The 22,410-nt window shown below is 40.4% G+C and overlaps 2 protein-coding genes across 7 annotated transcripts in view; one reads left to right on the forward strand and one right to left on the reverse strand.

The window, feature by feature from the left end:
• The window catches only part of PDE7B (phosphodiesterase 7B), a 175,763-nt gene extending 168,800 nt beyond the window's left edge, over nucleotides 1-6,963 (forward strand). For all 6 annotated transcript variants that reach the window (XM_062639618.1, XM_062639620.1, XM_062639622.1 and 3 more), the window contains 2 exons: nucleotides 1,469-1,549; nucleotides 2,090-6,963. In XM_062639618.1, the coding sequence (XP_062495602.1) occupies nucleotides 1,469-1,549; nucleotides 2,090-2,307 (299 nt within the window). In that variant the 3' untranslated portion in view covers nucleotides 2,308-6,963. The remainder of the gene's footprint in view (nucleotides 1-1,468; nucleotides 1,550-2,089) is intronic.
• MTFR2 (mitochondrial fission regulator 2) overlaps nucleotides 1-22,410 on the reverse strand; it is a 364,022-nt gene that overhangs the window by 329,861 nt on the left and 11,751 nt on the right. The gene's annotated exons all lie outside the window — the stretch shown is intronic.

Here is a 22,410-nt window from a genome sequence, read left to right on the forward strand (position 1 = left end):
TTTTGTCATCAAGTTAAAGATTTTAAAACCATAGCACTTATGTTTTAATTATAGATGGGGCAGGTAATACCACAATTAGTGCCTTATTAAATCTTCCTTCTGGAAGGCATACAAAGTTTTAACATCTTTTGTATGAAACATTTCTAATGCCATTTTAATAGAGACTCAGATCCTGATCTTCCAGTCATCTAGTGCATCTACACTACCTCTATTAGCAAATAAAATACACAGCTGAGGTACATTCCAAGGAGCACCTGATGCCTACAGCAGCTCCTAACACAAACTTTTCCTAGAAAAAATACTTTAGCTTTCTCAGATGTTTTAACAGCCAATTAGGAACATGAGGTAAGTAATGCAATTTGGTCTGTTTATATAAAATTGGAACTGGCGAGAAACAATTCAAGATTGATTCAAGAAAATGGCTAATATCTAAGCAACATTAATGAACAGTTTTTCTGGTGAGGATTTAAAATTGCTTGGAAGGCTTTCTCCAGCATGAAAGCTCTCACAACTAATTCATGCAGTTACTTTTATAGCAACTCGAAGCGTAAGAAAATTGACCATCATTTAAGTTCTTACCATGCAAAGGAAAAACCTTACTCCTGTCAATTAAATGACCTGTCAAAGACAAGAATATATTGATACACTTTGAGCCAGGCAGGTCAACCATTTTCAATTCAGAATACCTAGAGGGGACATCCATGGGTTATGTGTCCACTGGAGTGGAGACACTTTTTTTCAATCAAATATTTTTAGAGGAGAAAAGGAAGACATTTGAACTGCACATTTGGAAACATGACAAACTGTTATTTTGTCTGTTTTGCTGAATTGTTGCTTTTGATTGTTTGGGAAGCCAGAAGTGTTTCCCTGATATTTTCTAAATGTCTAATTGAAAATATTCCCCTCACATTTAAGAAGAAATTGCATGCTGCAGAGAGAGGAAGGGCAAGGCTTAAAAGTGCACATGGTATTCTGGTATTCTATACAGGGCTATAGAACCTGAGTAAGCACACTAGCATTTAAGTCAAAACTATGCAATGGCATAGGCATAGCCCTGATACCCACGTACACCACAATAATAAATCAAACTTCTAATTTCATCCTTCTTCCACATATATAACTTTAATTCCATAGTTCTTGACACATAAACACAAGTTGCCTAACCCCATGTTCTGGCCCTTATTTGATAGTGCACACACAGCTGTGGACTGCCAGCAGTGGATTTAATGTTCATTCAAAAGTCATCTTTCCTTAGAAAAATTTTTCTTTGTATGGATACTCAGTTTCTCTGAGACCTAAAAAGAAAAATAAAAAAAAAAAAAGTATTTAGACATTTAATGTGGTTGTCATTGGTGTAAGATTCCAGCTGATCAAATCCACACAGTTGCAGTCACTGTAAATATCTGGTATAGGTATGGAGAAGAGATGAAAGTGGCATAAATCTACCTTCCCTTCTTTCTCCCTGCAGGTGACCTGGAACAAAAATTTGAACTGGAAATAAGCCCCCTTTGTAATCAACAGAAGGATACAATACCAAGCATACAGATCGGTAAGTATTAGTTCCATTCTCTTCTCCCCATGTCTGCCTCATCTCAGTATGGCACAAGCTCAAAGAGAAACTTCCCCCCATCTAGTTGTTTTAACAATAAGAACTGCAGGTATCATAAGAGTCACAATTCACATTCTAAACAAAATATTAAAAAATAAACCTTACCCAAGCCAAATATGCAATTGAAAGACAAAGGAGTCATTGTATAGGCAAAAAGGGGGCCATTCTAATATCTGTGGAGAAAAGTTGCAGCTGGTGTGTGATTAAGTACTGGTTGCTTTCTAGTCTGAAATCTCAGAGAAGGATGCTGTCTCTCACAGACTGTATTGTTACACATACACATACAGCCACATTTTGTCATGAGCTGGTCAAAAGCTGTGCGTTTCATAAGGAACTGATGACTGCTTGCGGCTTTATTGTTACTTCTAGTCAGAGCTTTTGCCACTTAACATTGCTGTATCCTCTTGAGACATTCTGTGGGGCAACGCACTCACGTGATGAATTTGTTCCTCACCTGCTGTCTTTTGTGTGTTTCCCCAGGGTTCATGACGTACATTGTAGAGCCACTCTTTGAAAGGTGGGCCCAGTTTACAGGTGATACTCCCCTATCTGAAAACATGCTAAACCATCTCAGGAGGAACAAGGCCAAGTGGAGGAGTTTGCTCCACAAGCAACACAGCAGTAGTAGGAGCAATGACCACTCAGGTCAAGTGACTGGCAGCCAAGAACAGACTTTGAATGAAGAAGAGACTCCTTAGTGGCAGCTTTGCACTTTTGTTCATAGCACTGCTATCTCCGTCTTGATCACAGCACCAAACAAAACCCTGGGGAGCTAGAAGCCTGTTGTCAAGACCATGGAAAGGGAAGAAATGGCAAAGCAGAAGCTGTAAGGGTCACTGCAAACAAGCCCACGGTTCTGCTGGGTTCACTTCTGGATCTCCTTCATGTTCCTCTCCCCTCTCTTCATTCTGTGCATGCCTGGTGCCGTTCATCACTTCTGATCACGAACTGCCTGAATGCAGAGTCCCAGTCAGCAGTACTGAAGCCGGGCTGGTTATGGCTGCCATGAAGCAGGGAAGATTCCTGAGAGAACAGGGGAACTAGAGGCACTCTTGGTTATATAGTCATTTACCACGAGTCATACTGTGACATATGTATATAGGCCCAGTGCACTGTACGCTTTCCAAGCTGGCAGCTGGGCTGCACATTAAACCACCAGCATCTTCAGCATCCAGAGGACACTGGCTGAGTGAGACAGCGTTCACAGAGGGCAGAGAGAGTCTGGTTATTTTAGTAATTAAAACAAAAACCTTTTTAACTTTTGTATTCTGTGCACTAAACAAGATCTATAAACCTTGAACTGAAGTTACTCTGTGTATACACAACTCCAGTGTAACAAGGCTCATTTTGGTAATCATTTTTATGCCACTTTGGATAAAAGACAGGCATCTTCTCATTGCAAGGAACAGTATTCCCTCGCAACCAAAAGGGAAGGTGTTGTACAGTCTAAACCTTTGAAACACAAACAGATATATCTTTTGAGTACTGTTTCAAGTAACGTGTTTATATTCATGTGTACATTTTCTGTAAATACAAAGCGCTACTGATTCCCATGCCAAAATACTGGAGTACTGTGGGATTGCTACCTGTAAAAACATTGGCACTGTGAACAGAATACTGTTAGTTTTAATACAAGAGAAAGCATTTGTAAATATGGTATAGAGTTTATTAATATACACCAATTGTTTGTGGATAAAAGCCTTAACTTTTAGCATACTTCATCTTCTGATAGCTGCCAAAATCATATGATCACAAAATATGATTCTGAACTGCCTTTCCGCTACCCAAGGTGTATCAAAGGTCATTAAGGAATGAAGTCTGGCAGGATAACTTCTTGAAAACTTCAAACACATTCCATATGGGTCAGTGTTTTAATCCATGGCACCTTGCACATTTGGCCTAGGCAAAAGCTTCACAGAGCCTGTAGTTTTAAGTTAAAAAAAAACAAAACAAAACAAAACAAAACAACACCACCACCATATAATTTAACAGTTTGACTGGATGATCATTTATTCGAGAGCTTGATTTTTCATTAAATAGCTTAGTGGTCTACAAAGCATAGCAGTCTAATAATCCTGGAGTCCAATTGTTTTCTTGAGAGATGTTTCCCCACATTCCCTCCTAACATAGCCAGCATCAAAATGCATTTGTATTTTTCTTTTCATTAAAAAAAATACAACTGATTTTTGGATTAGTCTCAATGCAGGAAAAAAATGTGTTGTCATCTGAGTATCAAGAAAAACCCTCTTAACAATCATAGCAGCTGAGGAATTTTCTATAGTCTTGTGCTTGTGAAAGATCCATGGCCTTATCTATGCCATGAACAACCTCAGCTGGAATAGTCTTTATAAAACTTTACTTCAGCTTCCATCATTTCAATGAGATTGTATTCTCAGACACTACTGCATTGCACCAAAGCAATTGTCCCCTTCACCTCTGCCCCCAGAAAAATTAATTACATTCAGGTAAAGTATGGTGGTGGTGTAAAGCCCCAGTACATCAAACCTGTATAGCAGTTTTCCAAAAGAATTAGCAGATATGGCCATGTAGTCACATCTGGATGTGAATACCTGGTAGAGGCCAACAAAGAAAGAGCTATTTAAGTTGGTGTTTGAGAAAATTAGTATTTACTCATAGGCATGCAAGGGGAAACACAATGTAATTTTTCTCAGTTACAGGGAATATTGACTTGATTAGACAAAGTGCTTAGAAGATGACTCATATGTTTAAAGGAAAATAAAAAGCATAAGTAAGTTTTAGTAAAGAATATTTTACTCTACTAATTCATTGGCCATGTATCTTTAGAGAAAGAGACTGAAATCCAGTGAAGCAGGAAGATGGAAGTCACTGTGAGAACACAAAGCATCCTGAGTACAATTTTTTTTTTCTCTACTGTTCTGTAAGCTATCAGCAGTAGAAAACATTCTTCTTCCTCCCTCTTCTCAATGGGACTCACATATTAGAAGTACCATGCCAAGCAAAGAGACAGAGTTGTAGTAGAATAAAATTATTTCTAACTACAGGGCATAAATGTCTTTTTAACCACCTAATGGTGGGGGTGGAAACATTACCACTTTGAAGCTTTTTATGTGTATTTTGCCTTCTGACAGATTTGGGACAATTATTAAGATGATATCCAAGCAGTGTAAAATGCTGCTTAGAAGCACTTAAATACATACGAAAGGATGTAATTTCCCCTTGTTTTGTCTTTTTACTAAAAAATGGAAGCCGTTTTCTTTTTTAAACCTTCTGAAGTTTTGTTAAACAAACCTAGTGTCTAGCAGCATAAAAAGCTGTTGACAGATGTTAAGCTGTTTCTGAGAAGCTTCCAGAAAATGGGCCCAACAGAAAAGCTTAGGTAGAAATGAAGTTCTGTTACAGCCACAATAAAACTAAGACCTGTAATTACAGCCTACAGGACCCATTACAAGTCTGTGCTTACCAAGTTAAAACTTCCCAACTTTGAAAAGTTTCTCTTGAGATAAGCAGGTTGTGGGGTTTTTTGGTGCACTGAACGCACTTGCTAGATTTCAATCACCCTAACGAAACAATGCTTGAAATAGGTTCAGTGTGGCTCCAGAAATGCTTCTGCACTTGTGAGCCAAACCCATTACTCAAGTTTGGGTCTAGGCCAGTTTGTGTCAGGTGCGCTGAAAAGTGAGGCACTGGCAGCACATGCTTGGCAGCCAGGTTCACCAGGGTATGTAATACAGAATTTTACCACCTGATTTCCTGCAGAAGCCAAACCATTCCCGATACAGCCAACCCAACAACACCGGTGCTCAGCATATACAGTCGTGATACATATTTGGTATTCTCTAGTTTGGAGAACATGTCTGTACTGGGATTTCTTCCCAGGATGCCAACAGAATGCTAGAGCCACATAACAGAAAAACACCGATGTAGATAATACAGATTTCTGTCTTGCTAGCCCTATTAGCCACTTTACATAAAGCCCTTGTAAATTATTTTTCTTTCTTATTGGGACAGTGCAGCTAAAATATTCTGAAGTTTTAAAACCTGGGTAGGTTTTTCATATCAGGAAACAAGCAGAAAACTGCTAAAAATAGGAGCTTGAAATGCTTGCCCCATACAAGTAATTTGATTAAAACCTAGTTACTTAAAATGCAGATTTCACACTATCCAAGAGGCAAATTCTGTATAAATTACAAAAATAATAATAATAAAGTGGTGATAAGTTAAACTTTAGGCTGGTTAAAGTAATGAATACATACATATTTTTGCTAAAGATTTTACCAACCTTTGGGTTTTTAAAAGCCAATGTTCCAACCACCAGATAAAGGGGGGGGGGAAGGAATACTGGAAATGTGTACCTTTGAAATACAGAAATGGAGAGAAAAGTGGCTGAAATTAAATAGAGTATACGGAAGAAAAAAAAATAACCACAAACAAAACGAACCACATGATCTGCAGTTGTATCTAACCTGATCTACAACACGGGTCAATTATTTTTGTATAAACTACTGGTTTTCATGAGGAAAATAAGTCTCCAAAAATGATCAGTGCAAAGGCTGCTACCACAGTAAATGAGATACGCCTGTTTCACACTGCATAGCTATCTCACCAGATTTTCCAGTCTGTGGTTGAAATTGCTATTAAAAGTTTCCAACAAAACAGACAGAATGCATACCAGCTCTTCCAAATGGACTCTCCTCAGAAAGGAAAAACAGTCAAGTAGTTATAATCTTCAGGTTTATAGCCTTATATTTTGAGTCACTCATCTGAGTTGTCCATAAAGTACACCCCTTCACCTCTTGACACCACAATCCCCCACTCGTGGCCCATAAAAATCAATAATAAAAATTGAATTAGGATCTTCAAATCCAAAAAAGCCACTCTAAAATACAAATTCAAGGCAAGCCTTATGCCATAAATATGTATCCAAATTACTTCGATTGGTGCAAAGTATTATTCTATTATTTGTTTCTATAATCCATACAATATTTTAGGTACATAAAAGTGCAGAGTGTAAGTTTGACTTGGATGTAAAATATATTCTGCTTATCTTGGAATTCAAGATTGTATATGTCATGTTTATTGTAAAGCATTTTATATATACATATTCACATACCTTATACAACTCTATGGGCCAAAAACTGGTCCCACCAACTTCACTGGGACCAAGAAGCAGCCCCCATATGTGCGTATATATGCCATATGCATCATTCTGAAAGGAAGCACTAGATTGTGTGAAAATGCTGTGACTGCTATGCAGTGATGCCAAGAGACTTAACTGTATCTTTTTTAACATACTGCTGTAAGTATTCATCATGTTGAAGAATGACAACTAATAAAAACGAAAAAAAAAAAAAAAAAAAAAAAAAAAAGAAGAATGAAGTGTCCAGAGTTCTTTGGTAGAAGCAGTTGACTGAAAGAATCTCCTTAGTTTGCAGAAGACATTCTGGCTTGACAATGCAGCAAAAGTCCTGCTGCATCCATCCTGCCACCATTGTGCCTTCCTAACAACAGGATAATCACTTTCCTAGTGCGCTGTTTCCCAGAAGAATTTTTTTCTAAATTTATACCCTTAGCCTTGCTGCAGGAATTTAAATGGAGTTACCAGCAAGGAAAGTATTTCCGTATATTTCTGCTTATGCATGTAGTAGAAGGATTCTCAAAACCCCAGGGAAAATGTTTCCCTGTTGAAATATTTAAAGAGGCAGTTCTCTTTTACTATTATTTCAGTTCCTGTAACTAGTTCTTCTTAATATCATCAATAAGTTTTAATCTCCATTTTCTTGTTTCCCAGTTGCAGATCATGTTATATATATGTACAACATGACAGAAACTTGCAAAGTTTAAATAAAAACATGGGAAGTATTGACATTCTACACTGGTAAGTATTTTGTATTTCTAAATGAGAAACAGTTGTCATTGCTGATGGAAGACTGGCACTGTGGGGACTTTTCTTCACTTTGATACATTTCTAAAGCCGGAATTTTTTTGTACCTCAAATTATTCAGTAACAACTCTCACATATTTTGTGTAGTGAAAATAATACAATTGAACAGAATATGGAAGCTGGAAATACATTTTGTTTCAGTGTTAACTTAGCCAACATTTTAAATTTACTTTCTTAAAACCATCCTTCAGAATCAGAGTAAGAAGTGGGTTTTGTGTGTTCATCGGTTGCAAGCTGAATCGCAGAATGGATCCCAGAATGAAGGTCCTAAAAATGGATGGAGGTTGTGATGGGTTCTCCAGGAGTTTTACATAGTCAGCATTGGAAAACCATTCGCAATTTTCCACAACGGAACTAGGGTTATTTTCAAGTACACCTGAGTAACTCAGCCGAGGTGAGGAGATGCCGCAGACACCTGACTCACAGGGGGCGGCGCCAGGAGAAACGCCGGCAGATTCAAGCCAGTCATCGTTAGCCACTAACTGTCGTTTGCCAAAGTGAGCAGCTCCAGAGAAGAGCCTCCCCCCCGGAGCGAGGGGAAACACGACCTCCAGGAGCCCCAGTTCTGAGCAGCGACAGCCACCGAGGGAGCCTCGAGCCCCCGATAGGCCTTGCCCAGGAGCCGGCAGCTCAGCTGAGGAGAGCAGGGACACACAGGGGGCCGTGCCAGGAGGGACGGCCCCGGCCTGAGCGGCGAAAGCCCGCCCTAGGGAGCGCGGGAACAGCGCGTGGTGCGGCGGTTGGCGCCGGCAGCGTGAGCGGGATGGGGAGCGCTCTCCTCAGGCCCGGTCCCGGTCTGGGAGCTCCGCTCTGGCTGCCCCGGCGGTGGCAGCGTCGGCACCAGACAGAGCCGGTAAGAGGGAAGGCTGCAGCGCAGAGCTGAGGGTGCAGAAAGTGCCTGCACTGGTCTGGTGAGGCGGGGGTGCCCAACGGGCAGGGCTGCACTCGGAGCACCCTGGTGGAGGTGCTCCTGCAGCAGGGGCTGAGCTGCGGGACCCTGTCAGTAGCTGAAAGATGTCAGGGGAGCCGAGGCAGCTGGGCTGCTTGCGCCAGGCGTGAGCAGTACAGGGGCCACAAGCGTCCACCATAGCACGTACAGAAAAGAAGGAGGGCATTAACCCAGGAAGCTGGGAGCCAGTAACAACAACAACAAAAAAAACAAAACAAGAAAAAACAACCACCGACCCAACAGAAAAAAAAAACAAGGAATAGGTGATTGTTCTGCTGTAATCAGTGCTGGTGGAGGCTCACTTTGAGTACTGGGTGCAGTTCTAAGTGCCACCATTCAAGAAGAACATGAAGGCCCTTGAATGCCTCCAGAGGAGGGCAACAAAGCTGGAAGGCATGTCCTGTGAGCAGCGGCTGAGGACTCTGTCTAGTTCAGAGAAAAGAAGACCGAGGGGTGACCTCTTTGCTCTCTCAACCAAAAAATGGAACAAGCTTACTAGAGAGGTGAGCAATACACTCAGTGCACCCTGGTAGAGGTCCTCCTGCAGCAGAGGCTGAGCTGCAGGACACAGTCATAGCTGAAAGATGTCAGGGAAGCTGAGAGGTAGCTGGACTGCTTGCTCCAGGCCCAAACTGTGCAGGGGCCATAGGCGTCCACCATAGCGCATACAGAAAAGATGGAGGACATTAATCCAGGAAGCTGGGTACTGGGAAGAAAAAAAGAAAAAAAACACCAAAATAAAGAACAAAACCAACCAACCACAACAACAACAAACCAATAAAAAAGGAAAAAAAAAAAATAAAGGAGGAAGACGACAATTGAAAGCAAGTAACTTCCTCCAATATCTCATGTCGCCACCCATAACAGGTTTGCAGTTCTGCAGGGGACTTAATGAAGAAACGCACACCTCACCAAATGGACATCCTGCTGATTTGCCAGTAAAGAGGATCATTGCTGCTGCTGCCAGGAAAAAATAGCTGGTCATAGTAGAAGGTGACTACTTTGATGGGCACAGAGGCACCCATCTGTTGGCCTGACCCAGTCTCAAGGGGCATGTGTTGCCTACTAGGGCCTTGGATCAGGAATGTTGCTGTGAGGCTGCCTGATCTAATAAGTCCCACTGACTTACCCACTTCTAGTGGTCCATGTGAGCACTAGTGATACTAACAGCAGTAGCCTGGAGAACATTAAGAAGGACTACAGAGCCCTGGGAGAGGTGGGGAGCTTACAGAGCCTCTGTAGGGGCTCTGAGGCTCAGATAGATTTTTTCATCAATCCTCCAGGTCAAAGGGGGGAACCTTAAAAAGGCTAGGCAGATTTGGCAGGTTAATAAATGGTTAGAACAGTGGTGCCAAAGTCAGGGGTTTGGTTATTTAGAACATGGGACTTGATTTGGGAGGCCAGGTCAGGTCTACTGGAGGCTGGTGAAGCCAGTGCGCTGCTTTGGCAGGAGGCTTGCCAGACTGGTTGAGTCAGCTTTAAACTAGATGTCTTGGGGGAGGGGTGCATCATTCCATCCCAGAACTCCCAGTCAGTTGGCAGCACCTGTAGTAAATGCTTGGAGTGATGCAGAGGTATTTCAGCCACTCCAGCCAATGAGTTGACTTCATTTGGAGCTCAGCTCAGATGCCTCTCTACAAATGCCCATAGTATGGTGAATAAACAAGAAGAATTAGAGATGTGTGCACATCTATGGGCATTTGATATCATTGGCATCACAGAAATATGGTGGGATGCCTTCTATGACTGGAGTGTTGGAATGGAAGGTTATAGGGTTCTTAGGAAAGACAGGACAGGACAGGGAAGGGGAGTAGCTATTTATGTTAGTGATAGTCTGGAGAGCATGAAACTTTGTCTGGAGACAGGTCAACAGAGAGCTTGTGGGTCAGGGTCAGGGTGAGAACAGTGATGGGTGACATTACTGTAGGGATCTGTAATAGATCACTCGATCAGGACTGTGTGGATGAAGTGCTCTATAGGCAGATAGGAGCAGCCTTACGCTAGCAGGCTCTTGTCGTCATGGGGTACTTCAACCATCCTGATACCTGTTGGAGGGATGGTACAGCACGGCACAAGCAATCCAGGAGGTTCTTCAGTTGTGTGGAGGACAACGTGCTCTTGCAAGTAGTAGAGGAGCCAACAAGGAGAGGTGCCATGCTTGATCTCGTGCTCACCAACAGGGAGGGTCTGATTGGGTATGTGACACTACAGGGCGGCCTTGACTCTAGCAATCATGAGGTGGTCGAGTTCGAGATTGTCAGGACAGTGAGAAGAGTGTGCAGCAAGCTCACTGCACTGGCCTTCAGGACAGCAGACTTTGGCTTCTTCAGGAACATGCTTGGTAAGGTTCCATGGATAAAGCCCTAGAGGGCAGGGGGACCCAAGACCGCTGGTTGAAGGAAGAGCTTCTATAAGTATGTAGCAAACAAGATACAGACTAAGGACAATGTGGGCCCTCTCTGAAAGCTATCAGGAGAACTGGCTACCCTGGATATGGAGAAGACTGAGATTCTCAATGACTTCTTTGCCTCAGTCTTCACTGGCAAATGCTCTTACCACACCATCCAGGTCTTGGAAAGCATATGCAGGGACTGTGAAAATAAGACCTTAGTACCACTGTAGGAGAGAATCAGGTTTGAGATCATCTTAAGAACCTGAATGTGCACAAGTCCATGGGACCTGATGAAATCCATCCATGGGTCCTGAAGGAGATGTTGAATGAAGTTGCTAAGCCACTGTTCATCATATTTGGAAAATCATGGCAGTCAGGTGAAGTTCCCAATGACTGGAAAAAGGGAAATATAACCCCCATTTTCAAGAAGGGGAAAATGGGTGACCTGGGGAACTACAGACCAGTCAGCCTCACCTCTGTGCCTGGCAAAATCCTGGAGCAGATTCTCCTGGAAAGCATGCTAAGGCACATGAAAAACAACGAGGTGGTTGGTGACAGCCAGCATGGCTTCACTAAGGGGAAATCCTGCCTGACCAATTTGGTGGCCTTCTATGACGGGGCTACGGAACTGATGGATAGGGACAAAGCAATTGACATCAACTACCAGGACTTGGGTGAAGTGTTCGACACTGTCCCACACAACACCGTTGTCTCTAAATTGGAGCGACATCAATTTGATGGATGAACCACTCGGTGCATAAAGAACTGGCTGGATGGCTGCACGCAAAGAGTTGCGGTCAATGGCTCAATGTCCAGCTGGAGACCAGTAACAAGTGGCGTCCCTCAGGGGTCAGTGTTGGGACCAGTCCTGTTCAACATCTTCGTCTGTGACATGGGCAGTGGGATTGAGAGTGCCCTCAGCAAGTTTGCCAACGACACTAAGTGACGTGGTTCAGTTGATACACTGAAGGGACGGGATGCCATCCAGAGGGACCTTCACATGCTTGTGAGGTGGGCTGATGCCAACCTCATGAAGTTTAACCATGTCAAGTGCAAGGTCCTACACCTGGGTCGAAGCAATCCCAGGCACAGCTACAGGTTGGGCAGAGAAGAGATTCAGAGCAACCCTGCAGAGAAGGACTTGGGGGTGTTGGTTGATGAGAAACTGAACATGAGCTGCCTGCAGTGTGTGCTCACAGCCCAGAAAGCCAACCATATCCTGGGCTGCATCAAAAGGAGCGTGACCAGCAGGTCAAAGGAGGTGATCCTGCCCCTCTACTCTGCTCTCATAAGACCACACTTAGAGTACTGTGTACAGTTCTGATGTCCTCAAAATAAAAAGGACATGGAACTGTTGGAACAAGTCCAGAGGGCCACAAGGACAATCAGGGTGCTGGAGCACCTCCCTTATGAAGACAGGCTGAGAAAGTTGGGGCTGTTCAGCCTGGAGAAGGCTGCATAGACCTCATAGCAGCTTTCCAGTATCTGAAGGGGGCCTGCAAGGATGGAGAGGGACTCTTCACTTGTCCTGTAGTGACAGGACAAGGGGTAATGGGTTTAAACTTAAACAAGGGAAGTTCTTTACTGTGAGGGTTGTGAGTCACTGGAACAGGTTGCCCAAAGAAGTGGTAAATGCTTCATCCCTGGCAGTGTCCCAGGCCAGGTTGGACAGAGTCTTAGGTGACATGGTTTAGTGTGAGGTGTTGCTGCTCATGGCAGAGGGCTGGAACTTGATGATCTTAAGTCCTTTCCAACCGTAACTATTATGTGATTCTATGAATACATTTTCCTGCTCTGCACATGCACTGGTTCATGAATGTTGATGTATAGTGGTTCAAAACAAATAGTGTAGACTAGTAAGTTGAAATGAATCACTGAACAGCCAAATTAAAATTAATATTATGGTTTGGTTTTGGTTTGGTTTTTTGTCCTGGACAAAGACTTAACTGTGATTTAAAGCTCACGTGAAGAACCTTGGAAGTGTAACATCATTAAGCAGCAATACAATATGCATGTGATGAACACTTATTCAGGTGAAAAATAACTCCTTTTCCTACAGGTGAGGAAAACAGGGTCTCTCCACCACCCAACAGAGTCTAATCCTCTCAGAGCTAACATGGGTGGTTACAAAATACAGTTGCTTTAAGAGACAAGGTAGGTTTATGGTACCCCACTCTTACACCTCTTGATTTTTCAGTGATCTTGTGTAGAGTACAGTCTGAAACAGCTATTTTGAGACAGAAAGAAAATGAACCACAGGATAGAGAAGAAAGGGCTTGAATTGGCTCTGTCACTGAAAACAGTGACACTATAGAAAACAGTGAAACTATAGCATGAGCTTGTTTGGGTCTCAGGCAGTTTTACTAAGCATCATGCAACTGTATTTTGCTACCAGCAGCACCACTTCCTAAAAGCTACCTTGGGTGTCTATGCAGAGCAACATAGACCTAAACACACAAGGAACTGCGTAGCACAACAGCAGATTAATTTCATGCCAGATAATTTTACAGTAATACACTTCAGGAAGAAGAGTTGAGTACCCTGTACGCTACAGGGCTCATAACTATACTGTGCTGCATGAGGAAGGGGACCTGGGTGTCATAAGAAGTTAAAATGGAGTATTAGAATTCATATTATCTTCACCTCTCTTTCCACTCAGAGATAAATTCTATGCCATCATTTTTAGACTAATCACCCCTCTCTAGAAAGTGCAAGTACAAGAGTGGGAAGTATGAAGAAGGGTGGCAAAAAGCAATTTGAATCATGAAAAAACTTCCAGAAAGGAGACACAAGAGATGAAGGCTGTAGCTTTATTAGTGCCACCTATCAAAAAGATTTGGGCAGACTGGGAGCTTCTGGTTTTTGCAAATGAAAACATGGGTAAAACAAAGTAAAGCAATACAAGTGGAGTTGCTGCTACAAGAGTACATTAACCTTTAACCACACAGCAAAACTTAAAAGAAGACTGAACACTTATATGAACAAACAGAAAATTCACGGGTACAAATAAATATTATTGAACTCATGATATTAGCTAAAAAATACTTTAAGGCTTAAATCAACAATGACCTACTTGTGCAGGTCAGCAGCTGTTACATTCCAAATGTAGAATTTTCATTCGTATGCACAGAGGATTCCAATGAGCTTAGCCCCTACATAAATATATTTATGAAAGAAGTACAGCTACCAAAAAGAAAAAACTAGAGCTACACCTGCACATGTGCTCATGTATGCACATGATGCTCAGCCTTATTTCTATCGCAGGACCTAACATCTGGAGACAAACTCAGCTAATCACTTCAGGCAATCAAAATCCAAAGAAAATAGAAAGTACTAAAACATATGGTAGATGCAGAGACAGATTCAACAAGAAAAATAAAATGTTGTCCTCCTTTTTATTTTCTGTCTTCTGTGGTCATTTCTGAGTTCACCCGAGTTAAAACTATGGAGGTTTTATTGTAATAAAAAAGGTAAGCTTCAGTTTCTGTCACCCTTTTTATTAAGCACATTTTCCAATGGTATGAAACCTAAGTTGTGTTGTTTTGTTTTTTTTTCAAGACTTACTGGATACATTTCAGTTTCACAGTTTTAAAGATTCATAGTTAAAAATATTACCATTGATGTTTGCTTAGGAAGGCATGTAGGAAAAGTGCCAGGTCTTCATCTGCCTTTCACCAAATCCTCCATCTGTTCAAGACCTAAACATATCACAATATAACCTTGTATTACCAACAGCCTTCATTTTCTTCTGAATAGTTCCACAACTTAGGCCTACATGTTTGCAGGCTTTGAAATAGAAACCACTAACAACATGATGTGGCATTTTGACTGTTACAGCTCAACAGTCATATTGTATGGGAAATGCTAGATAAAAGTGGAATTCATTTATTTATTTGCACCGTGGTTACACTTTGGAGCACTCTAGTTACAGATCAGGGCACCACAAGGGACACCAATCCTGCTCCTACCAGAAGTCTTCAAAATAATCTAATAAGAAATTCATGTTACTTCAAAGCTCCAGAAGAAGACCACCACAGATGCTGCAGAGTTAGATGTGAAAGGACAGCATTTCTTTTCATGATAAAGTAGCTAAACTTCTGTGGTTGTGTGGAAAAAGTGAATTGATCAACTTGAAGTACCTACAAAAAGTACATTTTGCTGGGTTTTTTCTGAGGAAAAATTTCACTCCTTCACAAATACAACTGCAGCTCTTTTGGTACCTCAGCGTCCTTGATTTAAAAGGAGAATTTACACTATCACTCTTGAGTTACTTGACAACTTCATGTTTTGCCTGTGGGCGTTATATTGCTCTCAGGGACATCTTATATAATAATGCAGATGTAATTTTTCAGCTGGCACAACCTATCTATAAGCTTAAATTTTACCGAGATCCGCGATAGTATGGAGTCATCTTAAAGCTCTGAGTATCAGTGAGAAGTTTGCACATTCAAGAGTAACACAGGCTCCTCCCTCTGTGAAACTAGAAGTACTTTTGAAATGCAAAACAAATACCTTTAGCAAGAGCTGGCCTCTTTGTTAGACAACCTGTGGCAAATACATTAGAAAATAAACGTACTTCAAAACCTCTCTGCAGAAAATAAAGTAAGGGGAATAGAAGGAAGGCACTGCTGTCAAAAGATGAATCAGACAACAAAAATCTCTTAGAAGATTCATACAATTGATGTGTCGGAGACCTGAGCTTTTACACCTAATAAGCACTGATCACCTAGATATCAGAATCCATAAGGGACTTTTTGTTGGTTTTGTGTCACTCCGTCGTTGTTGGTTCACTAGAACTAGCTTTGGGTTCTACTACAGAGAAGAAATGATGAAGTCACCACTTCTCACTGTGGATGTCATGCTCATTATTGAAATGCACGCTCATTTAAGTTATTCTAGTTTTTACTTCCTGCTACTGGTTAGCATTATGCTTCTGTCAGAGAAGAAGGCTTTTAGTACCTTTTTTCCAACCTCTTCACGCATTCACAGACAAATCCAGTCACTGCAAACAGATGTGCTGTTTCTGAAAGAATACAGAGGCAAAACCTATAGATTTGAACAAGGGTCCTGGGTTCAGCAGTAGCAGTCATTTTTCTCCTTCTTAGTAGCTGGTGCAGCGCTGTGTTTTTGACTTTCAGCCTGGGAACAACACTGATAACACCGATGTTAGTTGCTGCTCAGTAATGTTTACTCTGACCAAGGACTTTGTGAGTCTTGTGCTCTGCCAGGGAGGAGGGGAAGCTGGGAGGAAGCAGAGACAGGACACCTGACCCAAACTAACCAAAGGGGTATTCCATACCACAGCACGTCATGCCCGGTATATAAACTGGGGGCAGTTACCCGGAAGGGTTAGATCACTGCTTGGGTCAGGCTGGGTATCAGTCGGCCAGTGGTGAGCAGTTGCATTCTCTTCCCTAGTTATTTCCCTTATCATTATTATTACTGGTGGTGGCAGTAGTGGTTTGTGTTATACCTTAGTTACTGGACTGTTCTTATCTCAACCCGTGGGAGCTACCTTCTTTCGATTCTCCTCCCCATCCCTCCGGGAGCAGGGAGAGGAAGCAGGGGGAGTGAGTGAACGGCTGCATTGTTTCTGGGTTGCCAGCTGGGCTTAAACCACGACAACAAGACGCCATTATAGCTTTCCAACTGACTGTACTAGAGCATACTCTTTCTGAAAACCTAACCTACTATGCCATTATCATTATGGATTTGTGCCATCATTCTCATCTTCATTATTTCTTTTTCTCTCAATGTAATTTCTGTTTTTAATTATCTACAAATTTTACCACTTACTCAATTAGTAAAAACATGAAACTGCATTAACTTAGAAGCATTCTCTATACACCTAGTAGAAATACTCCCTTTTGGTGGTTACTCTTATCTGCCTACAGTTCTACACCCATTTGATGTCTACTTTGTGGATAATATGAATGTTATATTTTAATTTACACTATTACAGCTATACAAAGATTACTTAAAAGACCTATTTTTCAATAAAGTTACATGAGATCACTCTTGTTATCCAAGTATTTTCAAATCTGCAATAGGATCCCATCATACAGATTTTTTGCCTAGAATATATACTGATTGACCTGGTTTACCCCACTTTTCTTAAAAAGAGAACTTAGATGGTACAATAATTTTCTGAATTTCTCTATTACTCCAAGGTTTATTCAAAGTGAACATCGGAGACCAGTTATGTCTTTCAGCCAGATTCAAATTGCTTAACCATCCACAGTTTAAAGATTTTTTTTTTCTAGCAAGCAGTTTAATTCATGCCTCCATTAGAAAATAATTTTAGTAGTAATTAGTGATCCTGCTTTTCTTGAAGTAAATATTTTTCACTTTTCCTGAAACCTATGTAATTCATGAGTCTGATTCTTGTTTAAGTAATGGAATGGTAACAACTTCCAAATGAAAGTACCAGGTGTGATGTTCATGATCTGCAATTCATATCAGGTTAACTATTCACAATTATTGTGCTCAGCCAAGATCTGTCCACGTACCATTTTTTTTTCAAAGCTACTGGTTCTTTACTGTAAGGGAGACCTGTATGCTGGAGAATGAGAGAGGACTTGGTCCTATGCTCAAGATGCAACAACCTTTCTCCATAGCTTTTATTACTCGACAAAGGAGGAAAATGGGATTACAGGGAAGAAAAAGATTGTGAGTTTGCACAGATGTGTAGAAATAGCACAAGTTTCTGTGGGTTCCCCAGGCAACTGCTATCTTAGAGGACTGTTAACATACTCTTCTCCTAGCAACGGCACCAAGAGCTTACAAAGCACAAGCACGATATCCCGAATCCTGTTTATTTTGCTAACCTTATGTTAATATTTCTGTCTTTCATTTGTGACCTCAAAATTCTAACTCAACATCAAAACCCATGGTATTAGTGACAAGCTAGGTTATGGAGCAGATTATTCAGTAGAGATGAGTCTCACCAACAGCCTTGTTCTACATACAAAGCACTCTTCAAATCTTAAAGCAAAGGCTATGCCACTACTGAGAAAAAAAATAAAGCTGCTGAAGATTTGCTAAAGTTCTTGTGTTTTTTTTTAAAAAAAAGACCTTGCAGAAACATAACAAGTAAAACCTTAACATAATTCATATACATGCAGATGGCCTATTATGAGAGGAATAGAAGATATAAGAAGCAAACACAATCAGATAAAGAAAACCACATCTGAATGGTCAAACAGGTAGATAAGGAACAGGGGTTGTTGATAAACCCCACATTTCACCCGAGCCAAATCAAAGGACAACTTCAAACCAGCTATTTTTACTATCCCAAAATACTGACTTTCAGATTACTTTCCCACTGTACATGCTGGTAAGAGAGCTCCTACCTTCACAAATTAAAAACAAGCACATTGAGCTTGACCTCTATTCAGAAACACTTCCTCACAAGCAAGAGGGCGTAACAAAAACGGCCTGACTTATCAAGCCCAGCCCAGTAGATGACAGTCAAACACGGTATGCAAGTCAAGCAACACATCTACTAGAAAAAGCATAATGGAAAAAATGACTAAAGTACTAGCCAGACAAAATTATATACTAAACAACAGAATTCATGAACAAAAAAAAAAACCAACCCAAAACAAACAAACAACAAACCAAAAACAACAGTATTCTAAAGGACAAAAACCTCCTTGTTTCAGTAGTAGAATCCAAAACCGTACTCACAGGTGTAAGCTGAGAGGTGACCATGCATTAAAAAGCCATAAGGCAACAATAACATGAAGAAAATAAAATTAAGCTTACTTTGAACATCTTTCTATTTTTCCTTTATATACCAGCAGCTGTTACTCAGTGGCAACTGCCTCCCAGCAAATACATCTGCTGTGTTATAGTGTAAGAACTAAAAAGTAAAACAGAGAAGTGGGAACAATCAATCTATTTTAGCTTTCTCCATTAAGTAAAATGCAGAGTACTAAAGAGAAAGCACAGATGGCAAGAACAGAGATCCTAAATATACAGGTTCTCCACTGTTCAAGGTGATAGGATGGGTAAGATATTCCTTATTTAAAAATACATAGCTAAATACTGCCTTTTCTCCAACTAATAAAGTCAACAGCAATGCAGAGCATTACTGAAGGATGAACTTTGGCCAGCCCTGCAAACATACACTTATTCAGCTTTATGAAGGCACCTAAACTCGTTCAAATCATTGTTTACATGTGACAAGCAAAGAATGTTCATGCTTACAGGAGCAAAGTATAATCTTTCATCTGAAAGAAAAATGTGTAATTTTATGCCACATGGTCACCTTGACTGTTATTCAGTAAGTAGCAGCAAATTTTACTTGTATAAACTTAAAATTAATTACACAAATCCCTGGGGTTCCATGGCAATGCTCATTACATGTGTGCTGCACCACAAACAGAAATTTTCTCCAAAGGCCATTTTATGTGGGATATGAAAGGATATTTCTTCAGGAAAAGACTACTGCTGGAACTAACCACATAAAATCTTCTGTCTTTTCTCCTAGAAAATGAAGTAGTAGGTTTATTTTGGGAGTAAGAGACTAAACTGGCCTGGTGTTGACTTTTTACTAATCAAATATAGTTCATCATAACACTAGTAACTTACTTACTAGTTAGAAGCATGTACCTCTGCAATTTAGTGAATAGCACTAAAAGAAAAATGTAAAGGGATTAAAATTTTGCTGTTACACCTAATGCCAACAAAGCAGAATGACTTAAATTTCAGACTTGCAACTTAGAGCTGGTATAACACTGCTCTCTTGTGGTTGAATACATGCACTTAATCTGCAGCATGTATCAACTGTTTACATTATTTTCGTGGTTTTTGTTTTTTCCAAAATTTTCAGACATTTTAATCTAAGACATTTTTTGCTGATCAAGGGTTTACTTCAACCAGTGCCACCTCCACCCCTGCACACTGTACTACTATCTGTCTTTTAACCTAAGAGGGAATTTAGGCTTCTGCTTTTTCTCTGGCCCATTGAAATTAAATGCCTTAACTAGCCTGAAACAAAAGGTATAAATACTTCCATCCCAATGAGAATCAAAATGAGTCTGAAAACCCTTACTCCCATATATAAATAACCTGCTTTTAAAGCCTCTTCCAGCCTTCTAGGCAAATAGTCTGAAGGAAAACATAAGTGGAAATTAAAATGTAAAGATTACTAGAAACACAGCTGAGCCAAAACATCACATTATTTTTGTTTCAACATTAGAAAAAAAAGGTCAAATTCCCATTGCAGAAGGAGGTATCCTGCTGACCAGATGACTGGGGGAAATAATGAAAACACAGGCCTTTTGATTATTATAAGCAGTTATTCAAACTAATTCTCTTAATAAGTAATACGGTGGAAATTAATGTCTAGCATAATGGAAAATATCTCTCGACTAAGTAGTTAAATTATAGCCAGATAAAGCAGAGGAGGGTTACTGTATTGCAAATGAAACTGCTATTTCAATTCTGCTAGTACAAAATATGACATTGAATTTAAAGAAAAAGATCCCTTTAGCAACACAGGAGGATTTGGAATCTTCATATATTGTTAGAATGGCAAGTTCAAATACCTGTTGTAGGTGCTTCCACATATAATGGAATGAATTAGGATTCATATTCACAATTAAGTGATTTTCAGTCATTTATTTCTTGTTTTGTTAAATACAGGCCAAGATCATTTATTTGTAACTTAAATTTGATATGTCTTTAAATAAATTAAATAAGACAGACGTTTGGGTTAATAACAGTTTTCTTACAGAAGATAGCTATTTTATTAACATATGCCCACAGGTGGACAGGTGAAACATTTCCTTGACAAATAATTAGAGATAAAAAAATAATTAATTGAAAACTGATAATACATAGAAATTATTTCTGTCAGTGACTGGTATTAAAAAGTGAGAACATATTTCTAAAGCACAATAATTTGTAAATAATCTGGTCTAGTAATTCTGAAATGGACAAAATATTCCCCACGCTGAAGGACAGCTGTCTTCTTTAGCCTTTACCCGCAACAAAAAAAAAATATATACATCTCTACCACTGCCATCTCTACGTGCAAAATGGGTACAGAAATAGTATTTATAACTGCTATACCTCAGCAAAATCAATCAGCTCCACTCAGATTTCTTCAAAAACAAAGTCAATACCTACAACTTTTTCGTTACTTATCCGCAGCCTCTTAAACCTTCCAGGATGAAATCTCTCTTTATAGAACCATTTCTGTCTAAGTAGGTGAGAGGAAGTGTTTCCACCTGAAGCCATCTGCTTATGTATACTACATAACTTACTCAAATTGTTACTTTAAAATAAGTTACTAGTAAATGCATGGTTTTCTTCAATGTAATATATATATTTATAAAAGAAATTGAATTAATATCTCAATGTCTAAACAAACAAATAAAAGAATTATCAAGTTATTCTTCACAAATGGCAGTCAAACTACATGTGCCTGATCTTTTACACAGGAGTATATTCTCAATGCCAACTTTGTTAAATATGATGAATGAACATGCCTGAGGAAAAAAATATCCATCCCAATATTGAGGACAATGCTGTTCAGAAGAAAAGCTGCATTTTCATGCTTACAATTATAACTCTAAGGACTTGTATTGTAAAACAACTGAAAGTTATTAAATGAAATCATTCCGTTAACTGAGGGCAATACGGATGTCAAATTTTCAGTTGTGTCTCTCATTAGTGGGCTGATTCCATTTTCACCACTGGAAAACTTCAGGAAGGCTTCATTTTTTCCTGTGTCTTTCAGCCAAGTTTTTACACAGTGAACAGTACACCTGTCCAAGCCATGCACAGCCAGTTTCTCCATCAGAATTCTGTGAGAAACTGTCAAAAGCTCTACTAAGTCCAGGCAGGCAACATCCATAGCCTTTTGCTTGCCCACTAAGTGGGTCACCTTGTCATAGGATGAGATGAGATCAGTCAAGCAAAACCTGCCTTTCATAAACTGCCCAGGCCTGGTCCCCTGGTTGTCCCGTACATGCACACTAGATGTTCTGCTCCATAGCCTTCCCCAGATCCTCCTTCCAGACCTTCCTGGAGATGGGTGTCACATTTGCTAACTTCCACTCACTGGGACTTCCTGTATTAATCAGGACTGCAAGTAAATGATTGAAAGTGGCTCAGTGAGCACTTCCACCAGCTCCCTCACTACTCTTGGGTGGATCCCATTTAGCCACATAAGACTTGTATGTGTCCAAGAGGTGTAACAGGTCTTGGACCATCTCCCCTTGGATTATGGGGCCTTCATTCTGCTCCCAGCCCATCTTCCAGCTCAGGGTGCTGTGTACCCTAACAACTGTTCTTAGTATTAAAGACTGAGGCAAATAAGGTGTCAAGTACCTAAGCCTTGTCTTCATCCTTTGTCACTGTGTTTCTCCCCCCTATCCAATAAAGGATGGAGATTCTTAGCCTGCCTTTTGTTGCTAATGAATTTCTAGAAATATTTTCTATTGTCTTTTACAGCAGTAGCCAAATTGAGTTCTAGCCTGGCTTTGGCTGTTTAATTTTCTTCCTGCATAACCTCACAACATCCT

The sequence above is a fragment of the Pezoporus occidentalis genome, unplaced genomic scaffold (genome assembly GCF_034315485.1).
Source record: "Pezoporus occidentalis ecotype Australia unplaced genomic scaffold, CSIRO_AGI_Poc_V1 ctg61, whole genome shotgun sequence".
Taxonomy (NCBI): Eukaryota; Metazoa; Chordata; class Aves; order Psittaciformes; family Psittacidae; genus Pezoporus; species Pezoporus occidentalis.